General features: G+C 36.2%; 2 protein-coding genes across 5 annotated transcripts in view; one reads left to right on the plus strand and one right to left on the minus strand.

Annotated features, from left to right (window-relative positions):
- The window catches only part of LOC134840587 (succinate--CoA ligase [GDP-forming] subunit beta, mitochondrial-like), a 485398-nt gene that overhangs the window by 162822 nt on the left and 297160 nt on the right, over positions 1-25416 (minus strand). The gene's annotated exons all lie outside the window — the stretch shown is intronic.
- LOC134840582 (proliferation-associated protein 2G4-like) lies at positions 7664-17194 on the plus strand. The gene is made up of 8 exons (XM_063856493.1): positions 7664-7835; positions 8178-8476; positions 8888-9075; positions 14350-14607; positions 14952-15126; positions 15756-15896; positions 16231-16281; positions 16352-17194. The coding sequence occupies exons 1-8, from the start codon at positions 7706-7708 to the stop codon at positions 16427-16429; spliced, it is 1320 nt and encodes a 439-aa protein (XP_063712563.1). The 5' UTR covers positions 7664-7705; the 3' UTR covers positions 16430-17194.

Raw genomic sequence — 25416 nt, forward strand, 5'->3', positions numbered from 1 at the left:
TTCCCAGTTGAATAAAAAGATGTTTTGATAAAATTTTCTGCCGCTCGGAGGGTTGCCCGTGATTTGGACCCTCCGAACCAACAAATTCTAAAAAAATTTTTCTTTCCCGAAATAATCAACCCAAAAACGGTTGCGATTCGGAAAAATGGTCAAAAACTTCGACTTATGGTATTAAAATTATCCCGATCGGATAACTAGTCTTTGAGAAATCGCCAAAAACGCGTTCGTCAAAATGGCCTTTTTCACCACCTGTATAGGATCTGAAAGACTTTTTTCGCAATTCCGGTCGAAAGTGCCTAAAAATACTTGAAATGAGCGTAGTAGCCCTGTACGGCACTGGAATAATGCAAAAAACCGGACCAAAATTGGTTTAGAAACAAAAATTTGGCCAAAAACTATCAAATTTGGACCCACCGATTCCTTCCTTTTCCAAACCTTAAGTCGTTAGCTTTATCCACGGAGCTACTCGGAGGGTTACCCAAAAATTTCTCTAGTAACCGAGCACGTTGTGCTAGCACGCTCCTAACGCAAAAAATTTTATTGCTCTAACTCTAAAAACTCAAAAACTCGATCCCCAAAACAGATTGACAAAATTCAAAAAATTATCGAAATTTTGACCGAAAAATTTTGGTTTTTTCCAACTTCTACTGAGTCTTTTCTCACGCGGTTTCTTTAGTTAGGGGGATCGAACTACGTAGCTACTCCCTATATAAAAGCTTTTTGTTGTTCGGAAAAGCTCGGATATCCAAAAATTTGGGGGTCTACAGTTTGATCGAAAATCGATGATTTTCGACAAAATTGGGTGTTTTTTGGATCTAATTGAGGAGATAAGTAATATATAATAAGGATAATAATCTATTAATAGTCGTTAATGAATAGTACTATACCCTCCTTTGCACCAAAATATCCGAATTAAGACCCTTAACTCGGAAATTTGTAATCGATGGAGGGTACAATCGGACCGCGCCAATCGTGCCCCCCACCACTTAAGTTTTAATGAAATAGTACCCGAACGATACTAAAATTGCTTCAACGATACCCAACAGTCGTTGCGGATGTTGTCCTTGATGTCCCTGTTGAGTGTGGAACACGTTGATCAGCTTACCACTCTACCCTCCGGCCACCGGCAAAATTACCATTAACGTGCTTAAACACTCAAATTACACTCGAGGGAGGGTATCCAACCCTTCACCAAAACACACAATCTTTCTATCAGAAACGATATAAATCAATCTGAAACAACAACAAATAGGAAGGTCAGATCACATCTCGTCCGGAAATAACATATAAACTGTCACTTTATGTTTTTTACTGTTTTTGGTCTTTTTTGGATTTTTATAATGTTTTTTGTACGTTTTTGTTTTTAAATAAATTTGTTTTTGGCTTTTTCTTGGTTATACACTATTTTTGTTTGGTTTTACGCTTTCTCTTTAGTTGTTTTTGGTCCGGGGACCTCGGGACAAGCGGGTTCATGACTTCCCACCTAACCCTCCGGCCCCCGGAATTTTCGGTGTTAACTAAGTTAAAAAGCTAAATTGCACTAGACGGAGGGTACGCACCTTCCCCCTAGTACAACAACGGTCATTAAGACCTCTAACTCGGGCATACGCCCGGAGCGGAGGGTTCGTCACTGAAACGCTTGCTGATCATGATGGTTTCATGCCTTTAACAGGCCCACCCAGGAGCGCCATAAAAACGTCTATGTAACATTCGCCCAAATATCACACAGCGACGGAGCGTAGAAAAAGTACCTATTAACGACTGGCAGGCGTCAGTTACCTTAATTCTACTCGTTTTTCACCGTCTCGACCTTGCCAGTTGATTTTCTGGTCTGTCTAGGGCAAAGTAAAAAGTTACCATTTTTAGGCCATCAGTCAAACGACTTTTGATCAGCTTTCGTTTACACGCGAACTCAACCACATAGCTGAGTCTCGGATCCTCAGACTACGTGATTTTCATTAAAAACACGGCTCGAACAACCTATTTTTATATGTTTTTGTGTGACAGTTTTATATTAAATCCATTGGAGATGGATTGACCCTTTCCTTTTTCTATCTACTCATGTCCTGAAATATCAAATAATATCGGTGTTTAATTAAGATCTAGGACATTACAGCAGCTGTTAAAGTTAGTTTATACAGTCCCTTCACATAGACAGTCTCTGGGGGACCAAGCCTCCGCTCCCGTGATTTTCTTGAGATAACACTCTTATCTCTTATATTTCGTGTCCCGGGAGGGTTCCGTGGTATTTTTCTTCCCCCCACTGAAGCCTCCGTCTCCACAAATATCTGTCGCTAAGGTCCTTATCGTGTGTTTTGCCACGATAAGAGGCTCCGTGTTTTTCTGTCTCTGATACAACTGTTCTTCACAATCTATATCGTGGTTCTGATTTTCGTCTTTTTTATTCAAAATGGCCGTCTTTTTTCTATTTCTCAGAAATGTTCTTCTTCCAATCGAAATTTTAAAAATAAAAATTATAGAACAATCTGACCCTCCGTCGCAACACTTTTTTGCTCATAAGGCCTTTAGTCACTCTTTTTTATGTCGCCGGAAGGTTGTGCTGTGTCATCTGGCAGAATGGCACACAGGCCCACCCAGGAGCGCCAAAAAAACGTCTATGTAACATTCGCTCAAATACTACACAGCGACGGAGCGTAGAAAAAGTACCTATTAACTACTGGCAGGCGTCAGTTACCTTAATCCTACTCGTTTTTCACCATCTCGACCTTGCCAGTTGATTTTCTGGTCTGTTTAGGGCTAAGTAAAAAGTTACTATTTTTAGGCCATCAGTCAAACGACTTTTGATCAGCTTTCGTTTACATGCGAACACAACCACATAGCTGAGTCTCGGATCCTCAGACTACGTGATTGCTATTAAAAACACGGCTCGAACACCCTATTTTATTATGTTTTTGCGTGACAGTTCTATATTAAATCCATTGGAGATGGATTGACCCTTTCCTCTTTCTAGCTACTCATACTTTAAAATATCAAGTTACACCGGTGTTAATTCAAAGTTCTATGGCATCAGAGTAGCTAAAAAGTTAGTTTACTGCAGTCCTTCATCATATGACAGTCTCTGGGGGGCCAAGCCTCCGCTCCCGTGTTCTTCTCGAGATAACGTTGTTATCTCTCCCAATTTGTGGCACGGGAGGGTTCCGCGGAATATTCCTTCCCCACTGAAGCCTCCTTTCTCACCGTTTCTCTCTGCTATCGGTCTTTCGTGTGTGATTGCCACGATAAGAGGCTTCGTTTTCTCGTGCGACTGTTTTCCACTATATTTGTCGTTGTTCTGTTTTTTCGTTATTTTTTGTCAAAATGGCCGTCTTTTTTGTATTTCTGAGAAATACTTGCCCGTCAATCGAAATTTTAAAAGTTTAAACTTCCGGAATATTTCGACCCTCCATCGCAGCACTTTTTTGTTACTAAGGCCTTTAGTCGTCTTTTTCTGTCCCACCGGAAGGTTGCGCTGTGCCAATCTGGCAGAATGGCACGCTTATGCGAATGCAACAACTGTAGAGACCTGAAGAAACTTACACTTATAACTGAAAACTTAACTTCGAACAATGCAATGACTGGGTTTTATAAAAACCCTTGGATTATATTCCTAAATCCTCTGTTATTATTATTATAATGATTATTATTATATGTCAATCAAAATTTTATCTAAGAGTTTTTTTCCTTCTGCAAACTGTTTTTTTTTTCAGATATTTTGAGGCTATTGATTGACTTCTTCGAACTTTGCAGCAGCTTGTTCGAGTTTTTCCCATTACAGCTGCTCTTTGCCTCTTAAAATTTTTATAGCCATCGTACGCTTTGACTTTAGGGCTACCATTTGCTGCTGGTGGGACAATAATAGGTCCGCAGTTTGTTAATGATTCTTTCGTTCCAAACTTTTGATTGGAATCTTTCTATCGATAGTTGTTGAAGTTGCCCTCGAGCTCTTGAACTTCTGAAAAAGTATCAAATCTCTTAATGTTTTCGGCCAGAAACCATAAGTGTTTTTCTTTTGCAATGTTGGAAGCTTTCTAAATCAGAATATGACTGAAAACATGTCAGATATAATTGACGAATGAATATTTTTTGATATTGCTTCATGTATCTTTCCCGAAGAGGCACGCTATCTTTACGTCAGAGCAGATGTCTGAAAATATGCCCGATATTGATGTCAGAGAAAAAGGATCTATTGCATGCGGAAACAGTTGTCGAGCAAAGAGAGCGTTCTAATGACACTTATAAACCAGAAACTAGTCAGACAAAACTTTTCAAATCCAATTACAGAAAGACGACTGCCTTCGAGAAAATTTTGGCTGTGATCTTCAAACGCGACTTATATCGATCTTTTAAAGATGTACCCGATTATTTGCCAGAAACTAAAACAGCAGATTTAAGGTGGAAGTTCTACATCCGAATTCAACTTCTTCTACTTCTGGGTACCGGGTTTATATTTTTCAATAAAATGCGGAACGTGAAATATCGAAAGATAGAGGAAGCAAACGAACGTCTGGAAAACACAGTTTATAATAACAACAGGACAACAAAAAGTCGTTGAAATCTACAAGTTATATCTTAATAGAAATTTCCATTATTCCTAATAATTTTTGATTGAGTTTGTGATTTCAGGCGTTTTCGACAGTTCTTATAGATTTAAAAATCGAATGTTTGTAATATGAACTAAGATAATTTGCTTCAGCAGAAGTGAGCCTTAACGCGTTCCATTTTAGAACAGGTAAAAAGCTAATACTAGAATAATGGAAAAAATGAATTTAAAACTGCTTCAAGAAAAATGCCCCTAGCAACATCGGTGTTATGAATTTTGGTGTTGATCTTTGTGATTGTTTTAGTTTCAATCACTAAAAGGTGGGAAGCATTTTGTAATAGGTTGTCTCAATTCTTTATCAACGCAAAATCAAGTACAACCTAATCTTCAGAATGGGTAGAGATGTATCATACTAAATCCATTGAAGCCGTGAGTCGACCTAGAGTGCATAATTTTCATAAAATGTTCTCGAGAAAGGTTAGTGCCAAGTTTCTGATTTTTACTCTAAGGCCCTGAGTTATCAATTAGGCTTCATTTTAGTATTTTTCTCGCTAAGTGATAGACGTGTTTGAAAATTGATACATACAGGATGGATCAAAGACAGATCTAATCACCAAGAACTAACTCCCTACGGAAGTTTTTAGAAAGCAAAACAACTGAATTCAAAGTTCTTGCTTTGTATCTTTTTTTTATAATTTCCAAAGGTGCAGTTATTTCAATTACCATTAAAAGTTTTTTTGTTTCGTTTGTCAGTTCATCTGTAAGTATTGATAGGCAATCGTTTTGTATCGCAAGAAAAGCGAAGCTCTGATTCATCTCTGTTTCAAAGAAATGGTAACAATGGAGAAGACTGGCTACTTCCCTGTGTGACTTGTTGTTACTCCAGTCTCTGTTTAGCTTACCTCATGTTCTACGGCTTTTGGAGGGGAGGGAAGGAAATCAATTTATGGGCTTTTTTGGTTTTTTTGATATTGTTGTTAATTAGTTGCCAAATCTAAAATTGAGAGTGCAATCGAATAAACATCATATAGAAATACCCGCTGCATAAATGGATGCGTCCTATTTTTTTAGAGAACGTTTTCGAATGTTTTGGACGTTTTTTTTCCGAATGTTATTCTGACTTTTCTTATGAAATCCTCGGAAATTTGCAATTCTCAAAGTTTTGCCGGTTTTGTTGAAACCTTTTTAGTTTTCATGAAAATACCGTGTCAAACCTAAGATAAAGGTTTCAATGCAAAATAGGAAACCGGAGTTTGCTCTGCATAATGGTTATCCAATATTGTGTAGAAAAGCTTCGTTAGACTTGTTGAAAAGCAAGTGTAGTAAAGCATTGTGTAAAAGTCAGTGTTTTGAAATGTTGAACGTTTTTTGGATCAGGGCCTTAGAAATTGTTCAAATTTGTAAAATTTTCTGCATTAATGTCGACATCCTAGATTGTTATGGCACAAAATTATTTATGGCCTTCGAAAATGTCCACTTTTGTTCTCTAAAATCACCCTGCCAAATCCGATTAGCAAGGTTCAAATAAGGAAAAAAAGTTTTGCGAATTTTCTTAGCACAAGTGGTTTTGCCTTAATATGTGAAGAAACAAATATTGCCTTAGAAATTGACAATTTTTGAAGTTTCCCTATTTTTGCGCTTTCTCTAACTTCGTCTTTTTTCGAAAACTACGCTGGCAATGAGGTTAAGAGCTCAATCGATGTGCATGCGGTAGTTTCCTAATTTTTAAAGGCCTTTCAAAGTGTCCATGAAGGGAACCTATCATGGTTTGGAAAACGTCCAATTTTTGACATTTTGAAAATTACGCATTGGCTTTCGCATCAGTGCATTTTCTTCAAAACATATCTACTGGGTAATTCCATTTTTTGTTGGGCTTTAGTTATTTCACTTGCGAGAGCAAATGACTATTAATCGTGGACTAGATTTTTTTTCAAACTGTTTAACAACTTTCCTTTCACTTTCTGTTGACATGTTCATTGCTAACATGCTCAATAGCTGATGACATGCTCAATTTCTTGAAAATTTAAATAAAACTTCTTTATAGTTCATATGGGTTGTTAATTATTGTTTTCAATTTGGTTTTTGTTCTTATTTCAGTCAGCTGATTTTCCGTTTTTTTTCAAAGCAATTTATATCTGGTAAGCTTTTCAAGTGGTTCTTTTTCAAAGCTGGTTTTTTTTATTAAAACAATTTTTTTACCATTGAAAGTTGCTCTGTGGTTGGTACATATACTATTTGCGAACATCTTCCGAAGCAAAGGTATGAAATTTTTGTAGATGAGTTTTTTGGACTTTTTTCAGTTAAATTTTTTTTATAAAAAAGACTTTATTCGTTTTTTCTTTTGAATATCTTGTAATGGAATTTTCTAAATTATATTGTAAGTCAGCTTATGTTGCGCAGCTTCAAGAGTGAGTTTTTAATGCTTTAACCTGTTTCAGGAAGGAAAGTTTTACTTTGCTTGAATATTTTTATGCCTAGTTTCATTTTCGGCTTAACGAGGATCCACCCAAGTTTTTAAGCCTCAGTTGCCGCTCGCTCATTGGTTCTCAATGCTTGTTAATGCTCTTTGTGATCACCGATGGAACAAGGGTATGAATTTTTGTAGATAGTTCTTTCGACTTTTTTCAAGTTATTTCTTCAGCTCAATTTATTTTTTGAAAAAAGACTTCCGTCTTTTTTTTCGATATTTCGTAATGAAATGTTATAATTGTATCGCAAGTTTTTCTACGTTCCGCTTCGCCTTGTGTATAAATCTTCAAATTTTTAAAACTTTTGAGGTATGTGGAATATTTAACAGTTTTTTTTGTTATTTGTTGTAACCCAGATGTTGAGCAACTTGGATAGGCTTTTGTGTTCAAGATTTCGCGAAATCGTGATAGGAAGGAAGGGGTTCGAATATAACAGAAGGTTCGGTACCATTTGAACTTTCAATTTTTTTTTGCGGTTGGTTGAAACAAAGTAGTTAAGCAGTTTTCGTCGGAACGTAAGATGTCTGAATTCATTGGAGAAAACTCATGTTAATTCATTAAATTTTTGTGAAAAATGCATGGAAGCAGCTTTAGCTACTGATGGTAAATATGTCGTTTTCTAGATTTACTATTTTTATCCAACATTTTCAGATTGTGTGACCCGGTTATTTGGGATTTGACAGCAACCACTTCAATTATGTCGTCACGAAGTGCTTCCGGGAATAGTAAATCCGGTGATGAGAAAAGCGACAACGAAGATCAGGTGCCGAACATTTCGTCTGCTGAGGTCTCTGAAAAGTACAAAACAGCTGCCCGCATTACTAATGGTACGCACAACTTGTAGTCCAATTCCATTTCTCATCACTAGAAAAATTGCATATACTTTTCGGCTATTAAGCATTTTTAGTGCTCTTTGTTTTTTATTGTTGTCTGAAGTAGAGCTTCGCCTCTGTTAACAACATGTTTGTTCACCTGGATTGTTTTCACAAGAAGGGCCTGTTTGAGTTATACGAGTTTATATAGTTTATTTTAAAAAAATTAAGATTCGCATTTTTTCACATTGTCACTTTTTTGAAGAATTTTCAAGTTTTTTGTGTGTTGCGCACTATACATATCTGCTTTTTGGTCGTGATTTTTATTGTAAGCTGTCAGTGCTTTATTTGTTTCAGACACAATCAAAACCGTGCAGTCCAAATGCGTGAGTGGAGCTTCAATTGTAGATCTATGTCAGATGGGCGACAACCTTATCATTCAGAAGACAGGAGAGTTCGCGAAGAAAGCGCCCTACAAAAAAGGCATTGCATTCCCCACCTGCATTTCACTCAACGGTCACCTAGCTCACTTCTCTCCTCTAAAAGCGAATGACGTCACTCTGAATAATGGCGACTTGGTCAAGTTAGAGCTGGGCACGCACGTGGACGGATACATAGCAATATCTGCTCTTTCTTTTGTCGTTGGAGCTTCCAAGGTATTGACTACATTAAAGCCGTTTTGTTCATATGCACTTCAAAAATCCCGAATCATGTTCATGTACACTTGAATCGTTTTGTGCAATTCCGTAGTTGTTGGTTTCGTGAATTAGGCATTATTTCCTGGTCATCAAATGTAGTCTTCATGAAAGAGGAATTTTATGTAGCGTTTGACCATTAGCTTAGATTATAAAGCTAGGTTTTTAAAAGCATACCTTTTGATGATGTGTATACTCATATCCTGATAGTTCGAATGATAGACATTTGTATTGGTTGTATAGTTTTTGAATTTCATCTATGCGAATTGAACGTGAAAAAGTCACCGATAGTTCCACTGGCTTTAAATTTTCCGCTACTGTTTTTTTTTGCGTACGTGAATGTTTCATAGTTCGCACGTGTTGCTGTTCCAGGAATCTCCAGCGACGGGCAAGAAGGCGGACGTGATCTTGGCTGCGTACTATGCAGCAGAAGCGGCTATTAGGAGTCTCAAAGTGGGCACCCCTGGACAGAAAGTGGCGGATGTGGTGCAGACTGTGACGGGAGAGTTCAAGTGCAAACCAGTGGAGAACATGCTCTTCTACGCCATGGACCAGAACAAGTCAGTAAGCTTTGGATACCTAATTAACCTTGCTATAAGCAAGGGTATTGCAATCGGGTACTAGACTTTTTCCCCGTAAATAAGTTTGTTCAGAGAATGGTCAAAATTAGAATTAGTAAATTTAGGTTTAGTTCATAATAAAGTCAAGTTCCTTTGCGTCTCCGTCACACTTGCACTGGAGGTAACGAATACGCCTGGGATGGCAAAGGTCCTGAATTCGAATCTTACGGGACCTTTTTTGTTTTGAACGAAAAATTCCATTTCAAAAAAATTGTCGGATTAATATTTGTTGCTCATGTTTTGTCCGCTTATTTGGCACATCGTAGAATTGTTTTTTTTTTCTCAAGTTGTATTGTAGTTGCTTTTCTTCTGCTATTTGAATCTTCACTAGCCTTCGTTTTGTTTTGTTGTTTTGTTTTTATTTTCGCCGACAATCTTTATTCTGCCCAAATGGTTTCCGCTCATTTTTTATCGGCTTAGTGACCTGCTTTTGAAGAGTTTCAGGGGGAAAATAATTTTATACTCACCTCTGGATTGAATAAAAAGCTTAAAGTTTTAATAGAAATCATAGGTTCTCATGACAATTTTCTCATGACAGTTTTCATGGCTCAAAAGGTTTCTGCTTAGATATTTTTGGCTTTGTTACAGCTTGATAAATTTTTTCCCATGCTAGTTTCGCATTCTGTTGTTTTGGTATGTTTCTGTTTCAAAAATAACCTTATTCTTTTTGATAGATATAGTTTTTGCGTTCGATTCTTTTCCGACTTAGCAGTTTTCTTGTTTTGTATCGCAAGTGGTTGCAATTCTGATTATCAAAGTTTTGTTCAACGTTTCTTAACTCTAAGTGGAGTAGAGCTGTTTCGGGTAAAGTATCAGCCGTGCTCGAAAATTTAAAAGTAACTATGGCGTATAGTTGATAAGTATGGTGATATTGTTGTGTGGGACTTTTTTCACTCTGAAAAAAAATAGATCTTTTTGCTTTGTTAGCTGTGGTCGGAACATTTTGTGCTAATTGTACAGCAACCGGCTACTCTTGGTTGGTTTTTGGGAACCATTTCCAACCCAGATAAACATTTTAAAGAAAATTAAGGTATATCTTGTTCAAGGAAAAACAGTAGTTCTCCGAAGGCAAATGAACAGCTCGTATATTTGTCATTTAGCAGTGATTAAACTGCCGTATTGTTTTAATTTGAATTTTTTTAGAGCCATGAATGCAGTGAATACTCTAATATAGGTCTTGGTGAATTTAAAACAAGTTTTTCACGCTAAACTGGAGATTTTTGCGGTTTGACTTTTGATTTATTTTTCAGTTCACTTCATTTCCTTCGTTGAAAGGCAAACTTCCTTCGATCTCGAGCAGTAAACGTGTTAAGGTCACGAAAATGTGATTGAGATCTAGTTTGGAACGTGGATTCTAATTTTCAGGTTTTCCAGCTGAATATAAATTTTTCCTATCGATCCAGTTTTCTCAAATTGGGTTAGTGTTAGCAAAAAAGTGCAAATCATATATTCTGGAAATTCAAACAGCTCATTTCTCTCATGCAATCTTCGATTGGCTATGTTTTTATAAATTAGATCACAATTTATGTGTTTAATTTGATGAAACGGTTTGAGTTTCGATTGGTGTCTGGCCGAATAAGGGACAGAAAGTAAGTAATTGCTACCATCAATAAGAATTACTTTAGTTAATAGATGCGATCAAATTGTTGAATTGATACGCCATCATATAACAGTGAGAGATAACAGTAAACAAAAGTTAGGTTATTCTGGGTCGTAACCTATGAGAGTTTGGCGATGAGTTGAGAGATCCAAGAAAAGCTACTCTAATGACGCATTTGAGTGTTCGAAATGTTGGGCGCGTGTAAGTGCAGCCAACCAACTGCGTAGTCTGCTGCAGTGATGTAACCTTGTTCAATGTTTTTCTTGATACGATTTTAGCATTTTTTCAAATAGCAGCTTTGTCCAAATCCGAGCATATCATCGTAGTTCTTGAGAGGTGCGCTAAAATGTTTATTTTTCGTAAAATCTAAATTTCGCCTTCTGTGGCGTGAGTTTTACAGCGTTTTAATATCGGTATAGAAAAAATAAGACCAAAGTTTTGTATAGACCCAATTTTTGTCGGCTTACATGTCGGGTATTTTTTTCTTCAGTTTTTGGTACATTTTTTTTTTACTTTTCTCTTCAGTTTCATTGGGGTAAATATAGTTCATGGTTTTTCTGGGCGCCAAAAATTCTGTTAGATTTTTTTGCACAAAATTTTCATTTTTTTGATGCATGATTTCTGATTTTTTGTTCGAAAAGGGCGTGGACCTGGTTTTATTATTTATTAGTTCGGTGTGTGTTTTAGGTTTGAGCAATTTTATTTGAAATCGATTCTAGTTGATGGATTAACGTATTGTTTCAATATGTCAAAAATTATTCAAAAAACATGGTAAATTTCCAGATGTTTTTTTTGCAAATTTGACTGGACCGTTTTGTCTACAAAGGAATGTGACGGCAAGATTTGCACAAGGACCAGGAGTGCGGTTCATGAAAAAAAGACTTATCGTGTTTTTTTATTTCCTCTAAATGCGTTTTTTACTGTTATCTTTTTTTGTTGTAACCCAGCTCTCTTAGCGTTGCGTATAAATTTTCAATTTGATAAGTCTTGATGTAATTGGGTTATTTGTACAGGTTTTCAGAGTTTTTTTCAGGTTTTCTGCAAGTTGTTTTTTGTGGCAGTTGTTTCTAATTTTTGCATTCATTTTTTTAAAACTGATTTTATACTCCAGTAAATAGCGGGATTGGGCTTTATGATTCCCGATTGTATTCCCTAATGTATTCCTGTTTATTTTTGCCTTTTTCTTTGTTTGAATTTTAAGTGTTCTTTCTCGGTTGTGCTCGTAAGATGCAGCTTCGCCCCTGCATAAATGTTTTGTTAAGTCTACTAATGCAAATAATGTAGTTTTGTTATTATTGTTCCGAGGTATTCGGTTGTTTTAGTTTTTTCTTTTTTTTTGTTTTCCACGCGAAATCAAGAACCATAAATAATCCTCGGAATGGGCCGAGTGATGTATCAAATTAAGGTCCTTTCCGTCGTGATTCGAACGACATAAACAAATTATAAAAAAAATTTCATCAGTGTCGAGAAAAACTGGGTTGAAGTTTTTGAGTTTTGGAGTATACTTGAGCGAATAAGGTGAGAGAGTGGGCTTATTTTGTAGTTCAACCAAAAATTCACCATTAATAATCATCGGAATGACTCGAAATATATTTCATAATAAAGCTCTTTGAAATCGAATTTCAATTTCAAAGTAATCGAAAAGTTTTCCTAGTGTCGAGAAAAAAAACCGGTTTGAAGTTTTTGAGTTTGTCTAATTTGGTGCGATTAAAGCAAGCGAGCAGGCTTATTATAGAAGGATAAGCCATGAAACTTAGGTTTTTTGAAGTTTTTACCGCCATTTTTGCAATTGAAAAATCTGCCATTCTGCAAAATTTTTGAAATTTTTGTTTTTGTTTTCTAGTCATTTTTCGACGAAAATTGTTGCTCCATTTGCTTGTTTTACTGTGACTGTCGAATATACCTACAATCATGTTTTCTTTTTGTCCTTTTGTCACACCACGCACAAAAAACTTTGCCATTTTGGCAAAAAAAAATTATGAAAAAAAAACTTTTTAAGAATATCTTCGGAAAATTCTGTGCTACTTGTACAGCCACCGTCTATCCTTTTATTTCAAAAAACGAACAGATATAAAATGTTAATGCATTTAGAGTAACAAAACTCATCATCAGCACATATGTGAAGAACAAAAAAAACACTGTAAAAGAGCAATAAAATTACACACTGGTAGCACCAGTATTTTGAAATTAGTTTTGTTTTCGAAAGAATTTTGATATATAAATTTCGAACTGAACTTTTTCATGTTTTTTTCTTACTGAACTTTTTCATGGTTTTTTTCTTTAATCGAAGTGTGGATAGTTTTGAAAATTTATCATTTTCAGAACATCGAATAGGTTGAAAAACGATCGCATAAATTGTTTTGAAGTTTAATTTTGATTTTCGTTCCGACCGCTGAAAGAGGCGAGGAAATGTCCTCGGGGTTTTTAATTTTTTCAAGTTTTTTTTAGCCGTATCAAGTATCAAAATTAATATTCTCAGTAGGTCGAGTGATATATCATATTAAAGCTTTTTCAGTTGTGATGTGAAGCTCCGCAAAATTTTCTCAGTGTCGAGGAAAACCGTTTTTTTTTGTCTAATTTGAACGAATAATGGTAACAAGCAGGCTTATAATAGGAAGATACGCTTTAATTGAAGGCGAGAAATGTAGTCTTTGCGCTTTCTTGGGAATACGAATTTTTTTGAAACATTGAATACACGAATACACCTAATTTACTATGACTATTGAATAGGCCTAGGCTTTGCTCATAACCTCACATTACATAGCGGATTGAAAACAACACATATTTTCAAAATGTATTGTTTTCATAGTTTTCGTGTTGTTTTTTGATTTTTTTTTTTGCCAAATCGAATGCGGTCAATACTATCAGTACTAAATGATGGGAAGCAAATGGCTGAACTTGTTTTTAATCGTTCTTCCTATTTTTATTTGCTTATAATCTATCTCTTTGAAGCAATTTTGGTGCATTGAATACCTTATTTGAGCATTTTATGAGTGCAAAATTTTGTTCATGTATGTTACTGTGTAATCATTAAAGAACTGCTGTGCTGAGAATTGGTTATTGGTTCCTCCTACAGCTCCTGAAATTTGAGAAAATCTTCGTTTCTTGTGAATTTTGGTTTCTTGGGCATGTAATGCCTTGAGTCTGTAGTGGCCACTTGATCACTGTTTAAGTAACTAGTCACTTTTTGTTCGCTTTTTTGTCGAAAAACACTCAAGTTACTTTTTTCAGAAAGATCATGGGCAGATGCAGAGCATTGCAAATTTAACTGTTGCATTCATGACTAATCTAATAAAATTAGTTTAAAAAATCACTTATTTGTGAAGCAACTAGGATGCAATAGCTATTTAACGAATAAAAACGACAGCTCACTTTTTTTCTTGGCCGAAGTGGTCAACCTGGCGAAGCCTATCTTCGCCTCTATGCAGATTCTTCGATATCATATAACAGCATGGATGTCTTAGAGCATCTAGTCTCTAAACTAGACGAAGCAATTTTGTTCGTAATAAGTTGCTAATAAAGCTAGTTATTATATTTCTGTGTTAATGTCCTGCTTCTTCGGGGATTAATGCTGTGGGTTTTACAATAAGTTCATCAATTTTGCATATTTGTAGGTTAGAAGGAGAGACTGGAATTCTGATCAACGGGTCAGTAGAGGGTAGGAAGGACCACACCCAGCCAGAAGTCAAGGAGCACGAAGTGTATGCAGTAGATGTGCTGGTCTCCTCTGGCAAGGGAACGTGTAAACTGACCTCCCTGGACACCACAATCTACAAACTGGAACAGGTGCACTACAGTCTGAAGAGCAAGAGGAGCAGACACTTCTTCAACTACGCAAACAACCAGTTCCAGTTCATGCCCTTCAATCTCAGGTCTCTCATAATGCACTTCAGAGTTCTGTAACGAACACTCTAGCGTTTGAAAGTTTTTATTTCGCTTTTTTAAAACGCCGAAGACTTCAAATATAGCCAGTTTGAAGACAGTTTTAAGAGTTTTATTTCATTTTAACATACAAAAATGAAAAAGTGTTGATTTCGCTTCTGATCGATGGCTCATCAAAATTCTCTTGGACGAAGCAAAGTCAAGTTTGAAAGCCAATAGGACTTTTCCTGTCTGAGTCTCTAATTGACCTATCTTAATCTGGCATTGCAGTTGATTTTAACCCTTGTCTATTAAATCTGAATTACTAAATGCAATCGCTTATTACTTCGATTAGGTATTTTGAGACAGATGAAAACAACGTGAGTGTAGCGCAGAGTGTGTTGCCGAAGTTGAAGACGAAGGACAACAAGGGCATCGAGGTGCCTGACTTCGTCACGTGCAAGATGGGCATCAAGGAGTGCAGGGAACACGGACTCATGACACAGTTCGATGTGCAACAGGTTGAACAGGCAAGTCCTGAGTTTCCAGAACTCGCTATGAACGGACCCCCACATAGGACTTTATTTCTTTATTTTGCCAACTCGTCTCATTTTAAGAATATACAGTGAATGGCTTCGGGAGTGCAGCCTGTATTTAGACAACCGCGTATTCATACTCGTCAGTATTTAGACAAATACTGTATGAACCAATCAGAATCGAGAAAAGACATGAATAATCCAAAATAAATAATAATTATTTATTAATTTCTTTTTTGTCTCGATTCTGATTGGTTGAAACAGTGTTTGTCTAAATACTGACGAGTCTGAATACGCGGTTGTCTAAATACTGCTATGTAACCATGGCTTCGGTTGTGGTCTTGCACTGTTATTTGTTCACGAAGGCACATCAGTTTGGATTTGATTTGGGAAGTAAATTGGGGCTAAGAGTAGTTACTGTTATCATTGTGGGCGAGCTTTAAATATCATTTTTTAAAATTAAGTCTTCAATTTGATAGCCTAGGTGCACATGAGAAAATATTTAATATACGAGATGAAACTTATTACAATTTATGGGATTGAGCTTAAATTGATGTCTTGTTACGAGTGTTGACGGAGTGGTGCCTTTTTGCGTGGATTGAATAGCATATTTATGTAATTAGGTGGAGGAGGGCGGAGAGTTCTGTGCTCAGTTCAAGTTCACCGTCTTCGTCCACTCCAGGGGTCCCGAGAGGATCACCTTCGTAGACTTCGACCCCTCCCTCTACAAGTCCGAACACTCCATACAGGACGAAGCTGTTAATGTTAGAGACCCTTCAAGTTTACTTTGTTGCATGATTCAATTTCTGTACCTAAAAGTTACTTACCTCCACCAACAAAAATTAGGTATCGAATTGAAATAATAGGCCATATGCTGGTGCCAAAATTTATGAAGTATCCGCAAAGTTTTATCATCTTAACATGAGATGATTGTTGAATAGCTAACAATAAAGCCTGGAGAAAAACTGCTATATGGTGTAAATAAAGCAGTACGAACCAACTTTGAAATCATGGTCAGAAGTAATTTTCAAGCAAGTAGTTACATAAAGTTCTCTTGACGTCGAGTTTCATTTGCATTGAAAAGGTATTCTGTTTCAGGAGCTATTGAAAGAAAAGATAGACTTGAGTAAGAAGAAAAAGAAGAAGAAGGTCAGTAGAATGTCAGACTTCGCCCAATTGTTTCTGTGAATTTTGGATGATATTTATGTTTTTTTTTCAGCCGGCTGCCAAATCCACAGAGCCTTCCGGAGATGCGAAATCGAACTCAGCGCCAGCGCCAGTGCCTGTTCAGTCATAGAAAAGACGCGCACCTGCTCCGAATCACAACTCAACACATCAAAACACTCGAATAGAATTCGCCAAAACAACTACCGATGCAAGAAAAATAAACAAATAAAGAAACGATGAGGTTGAAATTAATTCCGCCGATGATGTAACTTAACATGGTGAAGATGAAAAGGGAAATAATGAGTGGACATTGCAGTAATCGATGACGGACATGATTATACAAAAGCAGTAGAATACTTTTCGAATCTTAACCCAACCAACCGTTTCAGTCTTGTCTTAACAACTGCAGGGGCTGTTTTAACTTAAAACTGGATTGTTTTGTTATTATTAACATCTTAGTAGTAAAGCTAATACTAGGGAAAAGAAGTAGTGTGGCGGTTTCTGAGGTAATTGGATTTTCACCAGCTGAAATGACCGCTCAGATTTGCCGAGAAGTCGCTATAATGCTGGTCTATATTAGCAATAAAAATTATTGATTGGAGGGAATTTTAATAGCTGTATTTTTTCATTGCCCTAATAGCTATTCTGCGAATTGCACAGCTGTTCTTCAAATGACACTCAGCTGCTGTTTTTAATTTTTGTTACAATTCTCGAACTTGTTAAAAACTTCACATTTGCTGTTGTTTGGTCATTCTGGAGAACAGTTGTTTGTATTATCTGATGTATAATTTATTTGTGATTTGCTTTGACTGCTGGATGGTTGCTTAGTGGAGTGATATGATGTTTTGACATTGAAACTTATGTAATGTGGCAAAACTTGACAAACTTTTTGTTTCGTTTCTTTTTTGAGAGCTCAGATTTATTTACAGAAGAGTTAACTTTTTATAAAAGTGGAAGTTCATTTTTAAGAGTAATGAATGTAGTGACTACTCTTTTATAGGTCTTGCTGAATTTTTTTTCAGGAAAAGATTAAAATTTGTTCACGCTCAATTTTGACTTTCCGCGGTTTAGCTTCCCGGGGTTATCGTTAATTCAGAGAATTCAATTCGAAACTTTGAATTCAATTCGAAACTTTGAAATTTTTTCAGCGCTGATTCAGGGATTTATCATGCCTAAATTGTCCATGATTATTGCTGAGAAAATTAGCCATGAAATAACACTGAGCCATCGCTAAAAGTTTCATAAAAATATGATATGAATTAGCCATGAATTTTTCAAGAAAACTGAGATATCTCGGAATCAGCGATAATGTTTCCCGTCAACTCAACCCGGGTTGTGCTTTCTTTTTATGTTCAATGCATTTCTATTGTTACAAGAAAGGCAAACTCCACTATCGAACAGCAAAATTGTAAAGGCCACGATAAACGTGATCAACTTTAGTTTCGAAAGCGGATTTTGATTTTCAAACTTCCCAGAGGAACAAAAATTTTACCTATGGATACATTTTTCTCGAATTGGGTTAATTTTATCAAAAAACGGTCAATCCTAATTTGTTCTTTAAATTCGAAGGCCATCTTGGTTTCTTCGAAATTCGGAACCAGTCAGTTTTTTCCATACCTGTTGGCTATGTTTGTGCGGTGTTGCTGCTCGTACAAAGCTCCGCTTCGCCTCTGTGTATTTTGCTTCAACTGTTAACAAAACTATATATTTTTTTGTCTCAATTCTCTCTTTTGTGATATGGAACTTCTTATTGAGAGAATCTTCTTTTAAAAGATAATTAGACGACATTACGTTAATCAAAGGTAAATTGAAATGTATAAGGAACAAGACAGGATGTTAAAAGTTGTTCGCTCAGAACCGCCTTGAAGGTTCCAGTTTCTTCCTCTCCCAGAATCGCCAAAAACGTTGGAATTTATTCTTCCGACCACGAAGGAACCAGGTGACTGGAAGGAACTATGCTGTTGTGTCATTTTTTCCAGCCGCTTCATGAATAAAATCTCAAAAAATTCTCCGAAAGGGTCAAGTCTGGTATCATTTGAAGTTTTTCAGTGATTCGAAAATTCTATAATTTCAAGAACTCGCAGAAAAGTCTAATCGTCTAATTATCAGTTTTCCCAACAAAATATAATTTAAACCAATTGATCCAGTTTTCTCGAATTGGGTTTAATTTTAACAAAAAAGTGTCCATCATAAATTGTTTTACAAATTTAAAGAGCTTTAAGGCCATCTAATTTTTTATTCGAAATTCAAAAGTTGAAAATTTTTGAAAAAACAAGCCGGTTTTTCAAGTTTTCCTGCGTTCATTACTCTTTTCCAACTGTCAGTTGGCTATGTTTGATATTGAAAATCTACAGAATATTACACAAGCAAGCGCTTTTGTTAGATTACGAGATTGTTTTTTTCCAACCTAGCTCACATAAATTAAAGCTTATCAACAGTGCTCAGTTTCAGTATCTTAGTACTGCTCATAGGTTCTATCCGCTTTATTGGTGGCTGGTTTTTTGGGTAACTCAGACGGATGGATATGGCCCAATAGTCAGGACATTAGACTTTAAATTGTCAGGTCGTAGGTTTCGTAAGTTTTTTTCTACTTGCAAGCCAAATGTGATCATATGGATATTGACAAAACGGACGAATCGTTTTGAAATGCCGTTTGCATATAAATTATTAAAAACCTTATAGCTGTTTCTTGTAGAATGCCTCTACTTGCTTTGATCATATCTATTTGATATCTGTTTTTATGCAAGCGCTAAGTTAGAATCTGTACGGAGAGGCAAGGCAAGGCAAGGCAAGTCAAGGCTATTTTTTATTAAAATCAACGGAGTGAAGATATCCACTTCGGTGGTGCGGTGTTTTAAGTAATTTTCGATTTGGTTTTTGGTCTGACTTCTGATTTTCATTCAAGTTCATTTGCGAAGAGGAAAGCAAACTACGCTCTCCAGTTACAAATACAAAAATGGCTCGAAGTAACATGAATGAGTTGCTTACGACAGTGATGTGTTGTTTCCAGATTTCTTAGCGGAATAAAAATTACAATGACCCAGTTTTTCTCTAGTTGGGGTAGTTTTTGAAAAAATCGACAATCAGAAATGATTTTGAAATGGGAGCGGCTTTGATGTGATATGTATTTTTCAAAATTCAAACATGCTCAGAAAAATGTTCTTTGGTTTCCTTGACTTAACTGGCATTTTCCATCATTTTAATGGCTGTTTTTTTTTACAAAGTCTTGATGTTCTGAGCTCTAGCTTAGAACGATTATTCTCCTGCGATGGTATTTGCTTAGTTACGGGACCTGAAAATTGCAATTTTGGAATAATTGAAGTATTTTGTTTTCTGTTCTTAATGCCGATGGTACGTGACGAATCAATCCGGCTGAGAAAACCTTCGAATATCTATTGCGGTATGGTACTTGGTCCCATTAAGGCGTTTTTAGACGGGGAATTTTTCTCGTTGTAGTTTAAATAGCATTGAAGACGACACTGACGCGACTGCTCAGGTTTTCATTGTTCTTGCCACTGAATCAAAGGGCGGGAACTTAGTATTCGGGTATGTTTCAGTTTTTTCTTTTCCAGGCAAAATCGGATGCCACAAATAATCATCGGAATGAATCGAGTGTCGTATCTTATAAACATTTTTCAGCCTCGATTCGAAAGACCTAATAACATGGTCGAAAAGTTGCTCTGAGTCAAGAGAAACAGATTAGAAATTTTTGAGTTTTAGTTACATTTCGACTGAGTAGCGTTCGTTGTATGAAAATTAGTCATTTAGGCTACGAAAAATTGATTTTACTAAAAGTAGACGACTTTGAAGACTTCAAAACTACCACTGACAAATTACAAAAGCGTAATAATGTCATAAAAAAGTTGGCCGGCAACGACTGGGGTTGTTTCAAAGACGACATAAAAGGCCAGCAAGCGCAGTGTACTTAACTATGGAGCACCAATCTGGTCTCCATCAATAAGTATCGGATGACACCAGAGTCACCGTTCCGACTATCAAACAACCCAATATCCAGTTGAGCGACTCGTAAAACCGGCCTAATAAGTCATAAAAACTGCCGGAAAGCTCTGAAGGTTATCCATTACAACGAGGCTAAAAACCACCTCAAACCTTTAAAGCTATTGGAACGTGTATCGTCTCAAATATCTGACAGTGAATCTGAATTACCGCGGATAGCGCGGATATGACTTGCTCAACTCCTCTCCGGGTACAGTCCGCTAACTAACTCATACCTAAGCCGTATAAAAAGTAGTGAGGTACACAATTCCTGTCCAGACTGTAATGAGACGCCGCACGATGTCCATCATGTATTCAACTGCTTTCGAAATCCGACTGGCCTGACTACTGAAGACTTCTGGCTTTATCCCCTCGAAGTTACTGAGTTCCTCAAACTTCATATCACGAGGGAGCAGGAGAGCTGAAATCCCTTAAGAATCAAATCTCAGTCAAATAACGACGATGATGATGACTTCTAAACAGCACACATCGACAACGACGAAGAGCTGACTTTGAAATATGGATCAGCAATGTCAAAACGAGTCCAGTGCTTAAACGGTATTCATGTAACCACTCATGTAGCATACCACAACTATTCTGCCAGACGCCGCACGATACAGGGACAAGAGCACTGGGCAGGGACTAGAGGAAGCGCAATCAACCTTCATCTCCTACGGAGATGAAGTACTGGAGAGCCATGGCAAGCAAGAAACAACAAAACAAAGCTACCGCACAAAATACCGCAGACGATGGCGTTGCGCGTAGCTACTACAATTACAAGACTTTTGAAGAGCATCATTAAGCTCTTCCTTCGCAAATAAAAGTTAAACTTTAGAATAATCAATTTTTTTTGACTTGTTATTCTTAAAATTTCCTTTTGCAATTAATTTTCTACGCATTTGCAAAGTTCTCTCATCAAAAAAAGGAAAAAATCCTTGTCGTTTTTTTATGAATGTGGTCGAAATTTTCTGTGCTAGTTGCAGAGCAACCGACTTTCCTTGTTTGATTGTACTCGTGTTTGGGAAGCTGAAATTAGCTGTGTGTCAAATAGTTTGAGCAAATCCAGTGAAGAGTGAGCGAACCCCAAAATTTTTGATTGACTGCAATAAGCTTTTTTTTGTTGTAACCTCGTTGACTCGGTTTATAAGTCAAGATGTCAAGCTGCTGCAGTTTCTCGTGGTCATCTCTAATGTTTGTAGTTGCAGAGTCCTTAGCCTCTGTGTGAAAATATTATGTTTGTTTAAGCTAATTAATAGATTTTTTTCCAGGTTAACAAATTGTCTAACGGAATAACTTTGTCGTTTTGTTAACTATTTCGACAACTGTTATTTTGTCAACTCTCCCAGATATTTTGAGCTTGTTTGCATTTCAAATTTCCTTTTTATTAGTTATTACAGTTGAAAGAGCAATTGTCTTGTAATCGTGAACTATACTTGTTTTCCCTTAATTTTTTTAAATCGAATATTACTTACTTCTCGTAATTGCTTTATCAGTGAATCTTAACAACTTCCAGCTTTGTTCACACACGGTCACCTTTGCACCCTTGTCGGCGTTGTTTCATCTGCGTGTTAGGCATATTTACCTAGAATGAACTTTCTATCAAGATTTATGACCATTTATATTTTGGTGGGCTTAGTTTTTTCAACGTTTTTTTAAAATTCTTTTATTGTGGTGTATTGCAAGTGGTGCGAAGCTGGGCTTCGCCTCTGTTGTAATTTGGAGCTTAAGTCCACTTTTGCAGCAATAACTTAATATCCGGTTTACTTTTGATGCATAGCGTTATTTGTTTTGATTTATTGGTGTTGAGTGTTTGAATATTATGAAGACATTGTGGCGCTGATTCTAGGACATGTGACTCTCAATCTCCACATCGGGTTTCGATTCCGGCTTAAAGAAGATTTTTTTTTTGTTTTTACCTTTCCTTTCCGTTTCAATTTTTGATCCTTTTAGAGCTTCTGTTTGCCATTACAGCTTTACCCCTCTACATCGGTTACCGTGGTCGAAACTTTATTTAATTTTTGCACAACACCTGGCTTATTGTGGTTCCGAGCTCTCAAAAATCCATAGCCTGAGGCGAGTTTTTTTTTGATGAGAACTCAGGTACTTTAAAGCAAGCTCGGAAGTGATTGAGTGTGGTGTTGTCTTAAAGGTTTTTCAATTTTGTTTAGATTGCATAAAGTTATTTTGAAATGTCTAGTTTTTCAAAGGTTTTTCAATTTTGTTTAGATTGCATAAAGTTATTTTGAAATGTCTAGTTTTTCAGAAGAGATGTCTGAATCATTTGATACGCTCTAGGATTTCGTCAAACACTGCCTGTTTGATCTCGTCTGCATCTGAGTTTTGTTTTCATAATGGTTTTAAATATACCTACTCATATTTGGTATTTTAAGTTTTTACACTTGCGAAAGCAAGTGTCTTGTAATCGGGAGTTGACTTTTTTCTCGTAAACAACCTTCTTACACATTTGTGAGAAATTGATGTTGCTTAATTATCGAACCTTAGCAATTTCCAAGCCCATTACTACTTAGCCTGGAGGTAATGCAGTTGCTTTTGCACCTTATGGTTCTGGTGTTCGAGTCCCGGCGCGAGCTTATTTTTTCTCAGTGTATGAAATTGAATTCTGACTGTTGTTTGTCGACTTATGATTAGCGACACCACAGTTTTCATTGTAGTTTCAAGTGGCGTTGATTAACTCCTGTAGTTTGTAATTTTAACAACTATGATTGGTTTATTTTTATAACTGGTTTATTTGAATAGCCAAGGTGGGAGTTAGAAAAATTTGAAAAATCAAACAATTTTACCGCTCAAAATTTTTTAATGACAATTTTCTTTCCAATTTTTTTTCCTATGACAAGCTGTTGTGCGGTAAAAATTGAATTGTCGATTTTTCGCTTGTCTACTGAATTGTTTTTGGCTGAGTTGTCATATTACGAAATTTGCCTGTGCTGTAGTCAACTTTCATTGTTGTTGCAAGTGCATGTGTTGTTCCATGTAGTTTCAGGGGAAATTGATTTTTTTTTTAATTTTGTAGAAACATTTTTGGCCCAACTAGTGTTTGTTCAAAAAATGTCGCTTTAGTTGTCTTATTGTGCTTTTTTCTTTTTCTAAAAGCAACTTTTATTGAAATTAAAAGTGCAAGTATTGTTAAACGCGGTTTCAGTAGGCGCGTGAAGTTTTTTTTATGAAATCAATTATGGCTCAACTTGCCTCTGCTCAAAGGTTTGTCGAATTTAGTTGTTTATCATATCGGTTGAAGTAATAAAATTGAAAGTTCAAACAATTTTTATCGCTCTAAATTTCTTGACAGTTTTTTCCAAATTGTTCCGGTAAAAATTGAGATGTGGGTTTTTCGTTTGTCTGCTGAAGTTTTTCGGCTTAGTAGTCGTATCACGAAATTTGCCTGTGCTTTAAGCAAGTTTCATTGAAGTTACAAGTGCAAGCATTGTTTACTGCCGTTTCAGTGGGGACTTGAAAAAAAATTGTGAAAATCATTATCGGCCCAATTTGTGTCTGCTCAAAGATTGTCGGGTTAGTTGTTGATCACGGATTTTCCTTGTTCTGCAAGCAAATTTTATTGAAGTTGCAAGTATTATTTAATGACATTTCAGTGGGATCTTGAAAAGTTTTTTAGGAAATCAATTTCTGGCTCAAAGTATGTCCGCTCAAAGATGGTCGACTTAGTTTGTCTCATCACAATTTTTTCTTACTCTGTAAGCAAGTTAGTGTTATTTTTACACGTGCAAGTGTTGTTTAAGGTAATTTCAGAGGAATTGAAAGTTTTAAAAAACTTTTTTCTCGACTCAACTTGTATCTGAGTAAAGGTTGTCGGCTTTATAAGCAAATGTATTGCAACCGGTACTAGACTTTTTCCCGTAAATAACTTTGATCACAGAATGGCCAATTCAGGAATGGTAAATTTGAAGACATGCTCAATTTCTTTAAAATCAAATAAAGTACCTCGTCCAGTTATTAGGTGGAGTACGTTTAGGGCAGTAATTGATTTTTCTATTTAATTGAAAAATTGTAGGTTTTTTTGATTTCGTGTATTGTGGCCTTGTTTCCGTCGGTTCATTTTCCGTTTTGACTGTTCTGTAATTTGTCATTTTACCACGTGTGATTTTGAATAACTGTTTTTTAAAAGTTTGTTTTCGACTAAATGGTTTTGGCTGGTTCCATCGGCTTAGTCATCTTATGTTTTGTAATTTCGACCGAAAAAAATTAATCTTCGAGTAAATCAGGTCTCATGGAAATATATGGGATTTGGTTTTTTGTTGTTTCTTTTTTGAGACGCTTCGATATTTTTTTCACATTTCAACAAACATTTTCATTCAGTAGAAAATTACTCTACCGAGATTCAAAAAAGCATGTCAATAAAAAGAGCGCTTACCTCCAATCCTCTTCTCTCTATACTTTGCCCTGCATAATCCTCTTGTCTCAGTTTTTTTACTCTACTGTTTACAGCCTTCGAAAAAATATGGGGGAATGTTTGACCAATATTTTTGGGAATTTTATTTCGTTTTCTCAATAACTACTTTCCCAATTCTGGGATATTGGGTTCAATGGATAAAACGCGTTACGGGGAGCTCACTTGCACAGCGGCTTCATCCAAATTTTTTCTACTAAAGGTCGGAAAAGTCAATAATTGGTTTTTGTGCCGTCTTTTGACACTATTTGAATTTTAATCGAAACAACCGATTGTGTGAATGTCATTCTTTTAAGCTGCTACGCCCATGATTTTTCACAAAAAGGTATGATTTGCGGTAAATTTTTTGATTTTTGACCATTAATTGGAAACTTATCGACTTTTCTCGAAAACTACCCTGCCATTTTTTAGGTAACGTTTTCAGGTTCAATCGAGAAACCCGATTTTGGTAATATTCAATGTATAAGCGGCCACGGCCTTCTCATTGTAGAAGAAATTGATATTTTTTGTAGTTTTTGACCTTAAGACCGTTTTTTAGAAACTTTTTTTTATTTTCATAGAAACTATCTAATCAAGTGTGAATTGAAGGGTTCAATCGAAAAAACCGGTTGCGAGAAATTTTTCTATAGAAGCGGCGACTCCTTATTTTTGTGAGGAAACTTTTCTGTGTTTGGGAAAATAGCAATTTCTTGAAAATT

This window comes from Symsagittifera roscoffensis, chromosome 2 (genome assembly GCF_963678635.1).
Source record: "Symsagittifera roscoffensis chromosome 2, txSymRosc1.1, whole genome shotgun sequence".
Lineage (NCBI taxonomy): Eukaryota > Metazoa > Xenacoelomorpha > Acoela > Convolutidae > Symsagittifera > Symsagittifera roscoffensis.

Coding starts and splice junctions, on each gene's coding strand:
- LOC134840582 (XM_063856493.1), top strand. CDS start 7,706: ATGTCGTCACGAAGTGCTTCCGGGAATAGTAAATCCGGTGATGAGAAA. Junction 15,127..15,755: donor ATGTGCAACAGGTTGAACAG/GCAAGTCCTGAG, acceptor TTATGTAATTAG/GTGGAGGAGGGCGGAGAGTT. Junction 16,282..16,351: donor AGAAGAAAAAGAAGAAGAAG/GTCAGTAGAATG, acceptor TTTTTTTTTCAG/CCGGCTGCCAAATCCACAGA.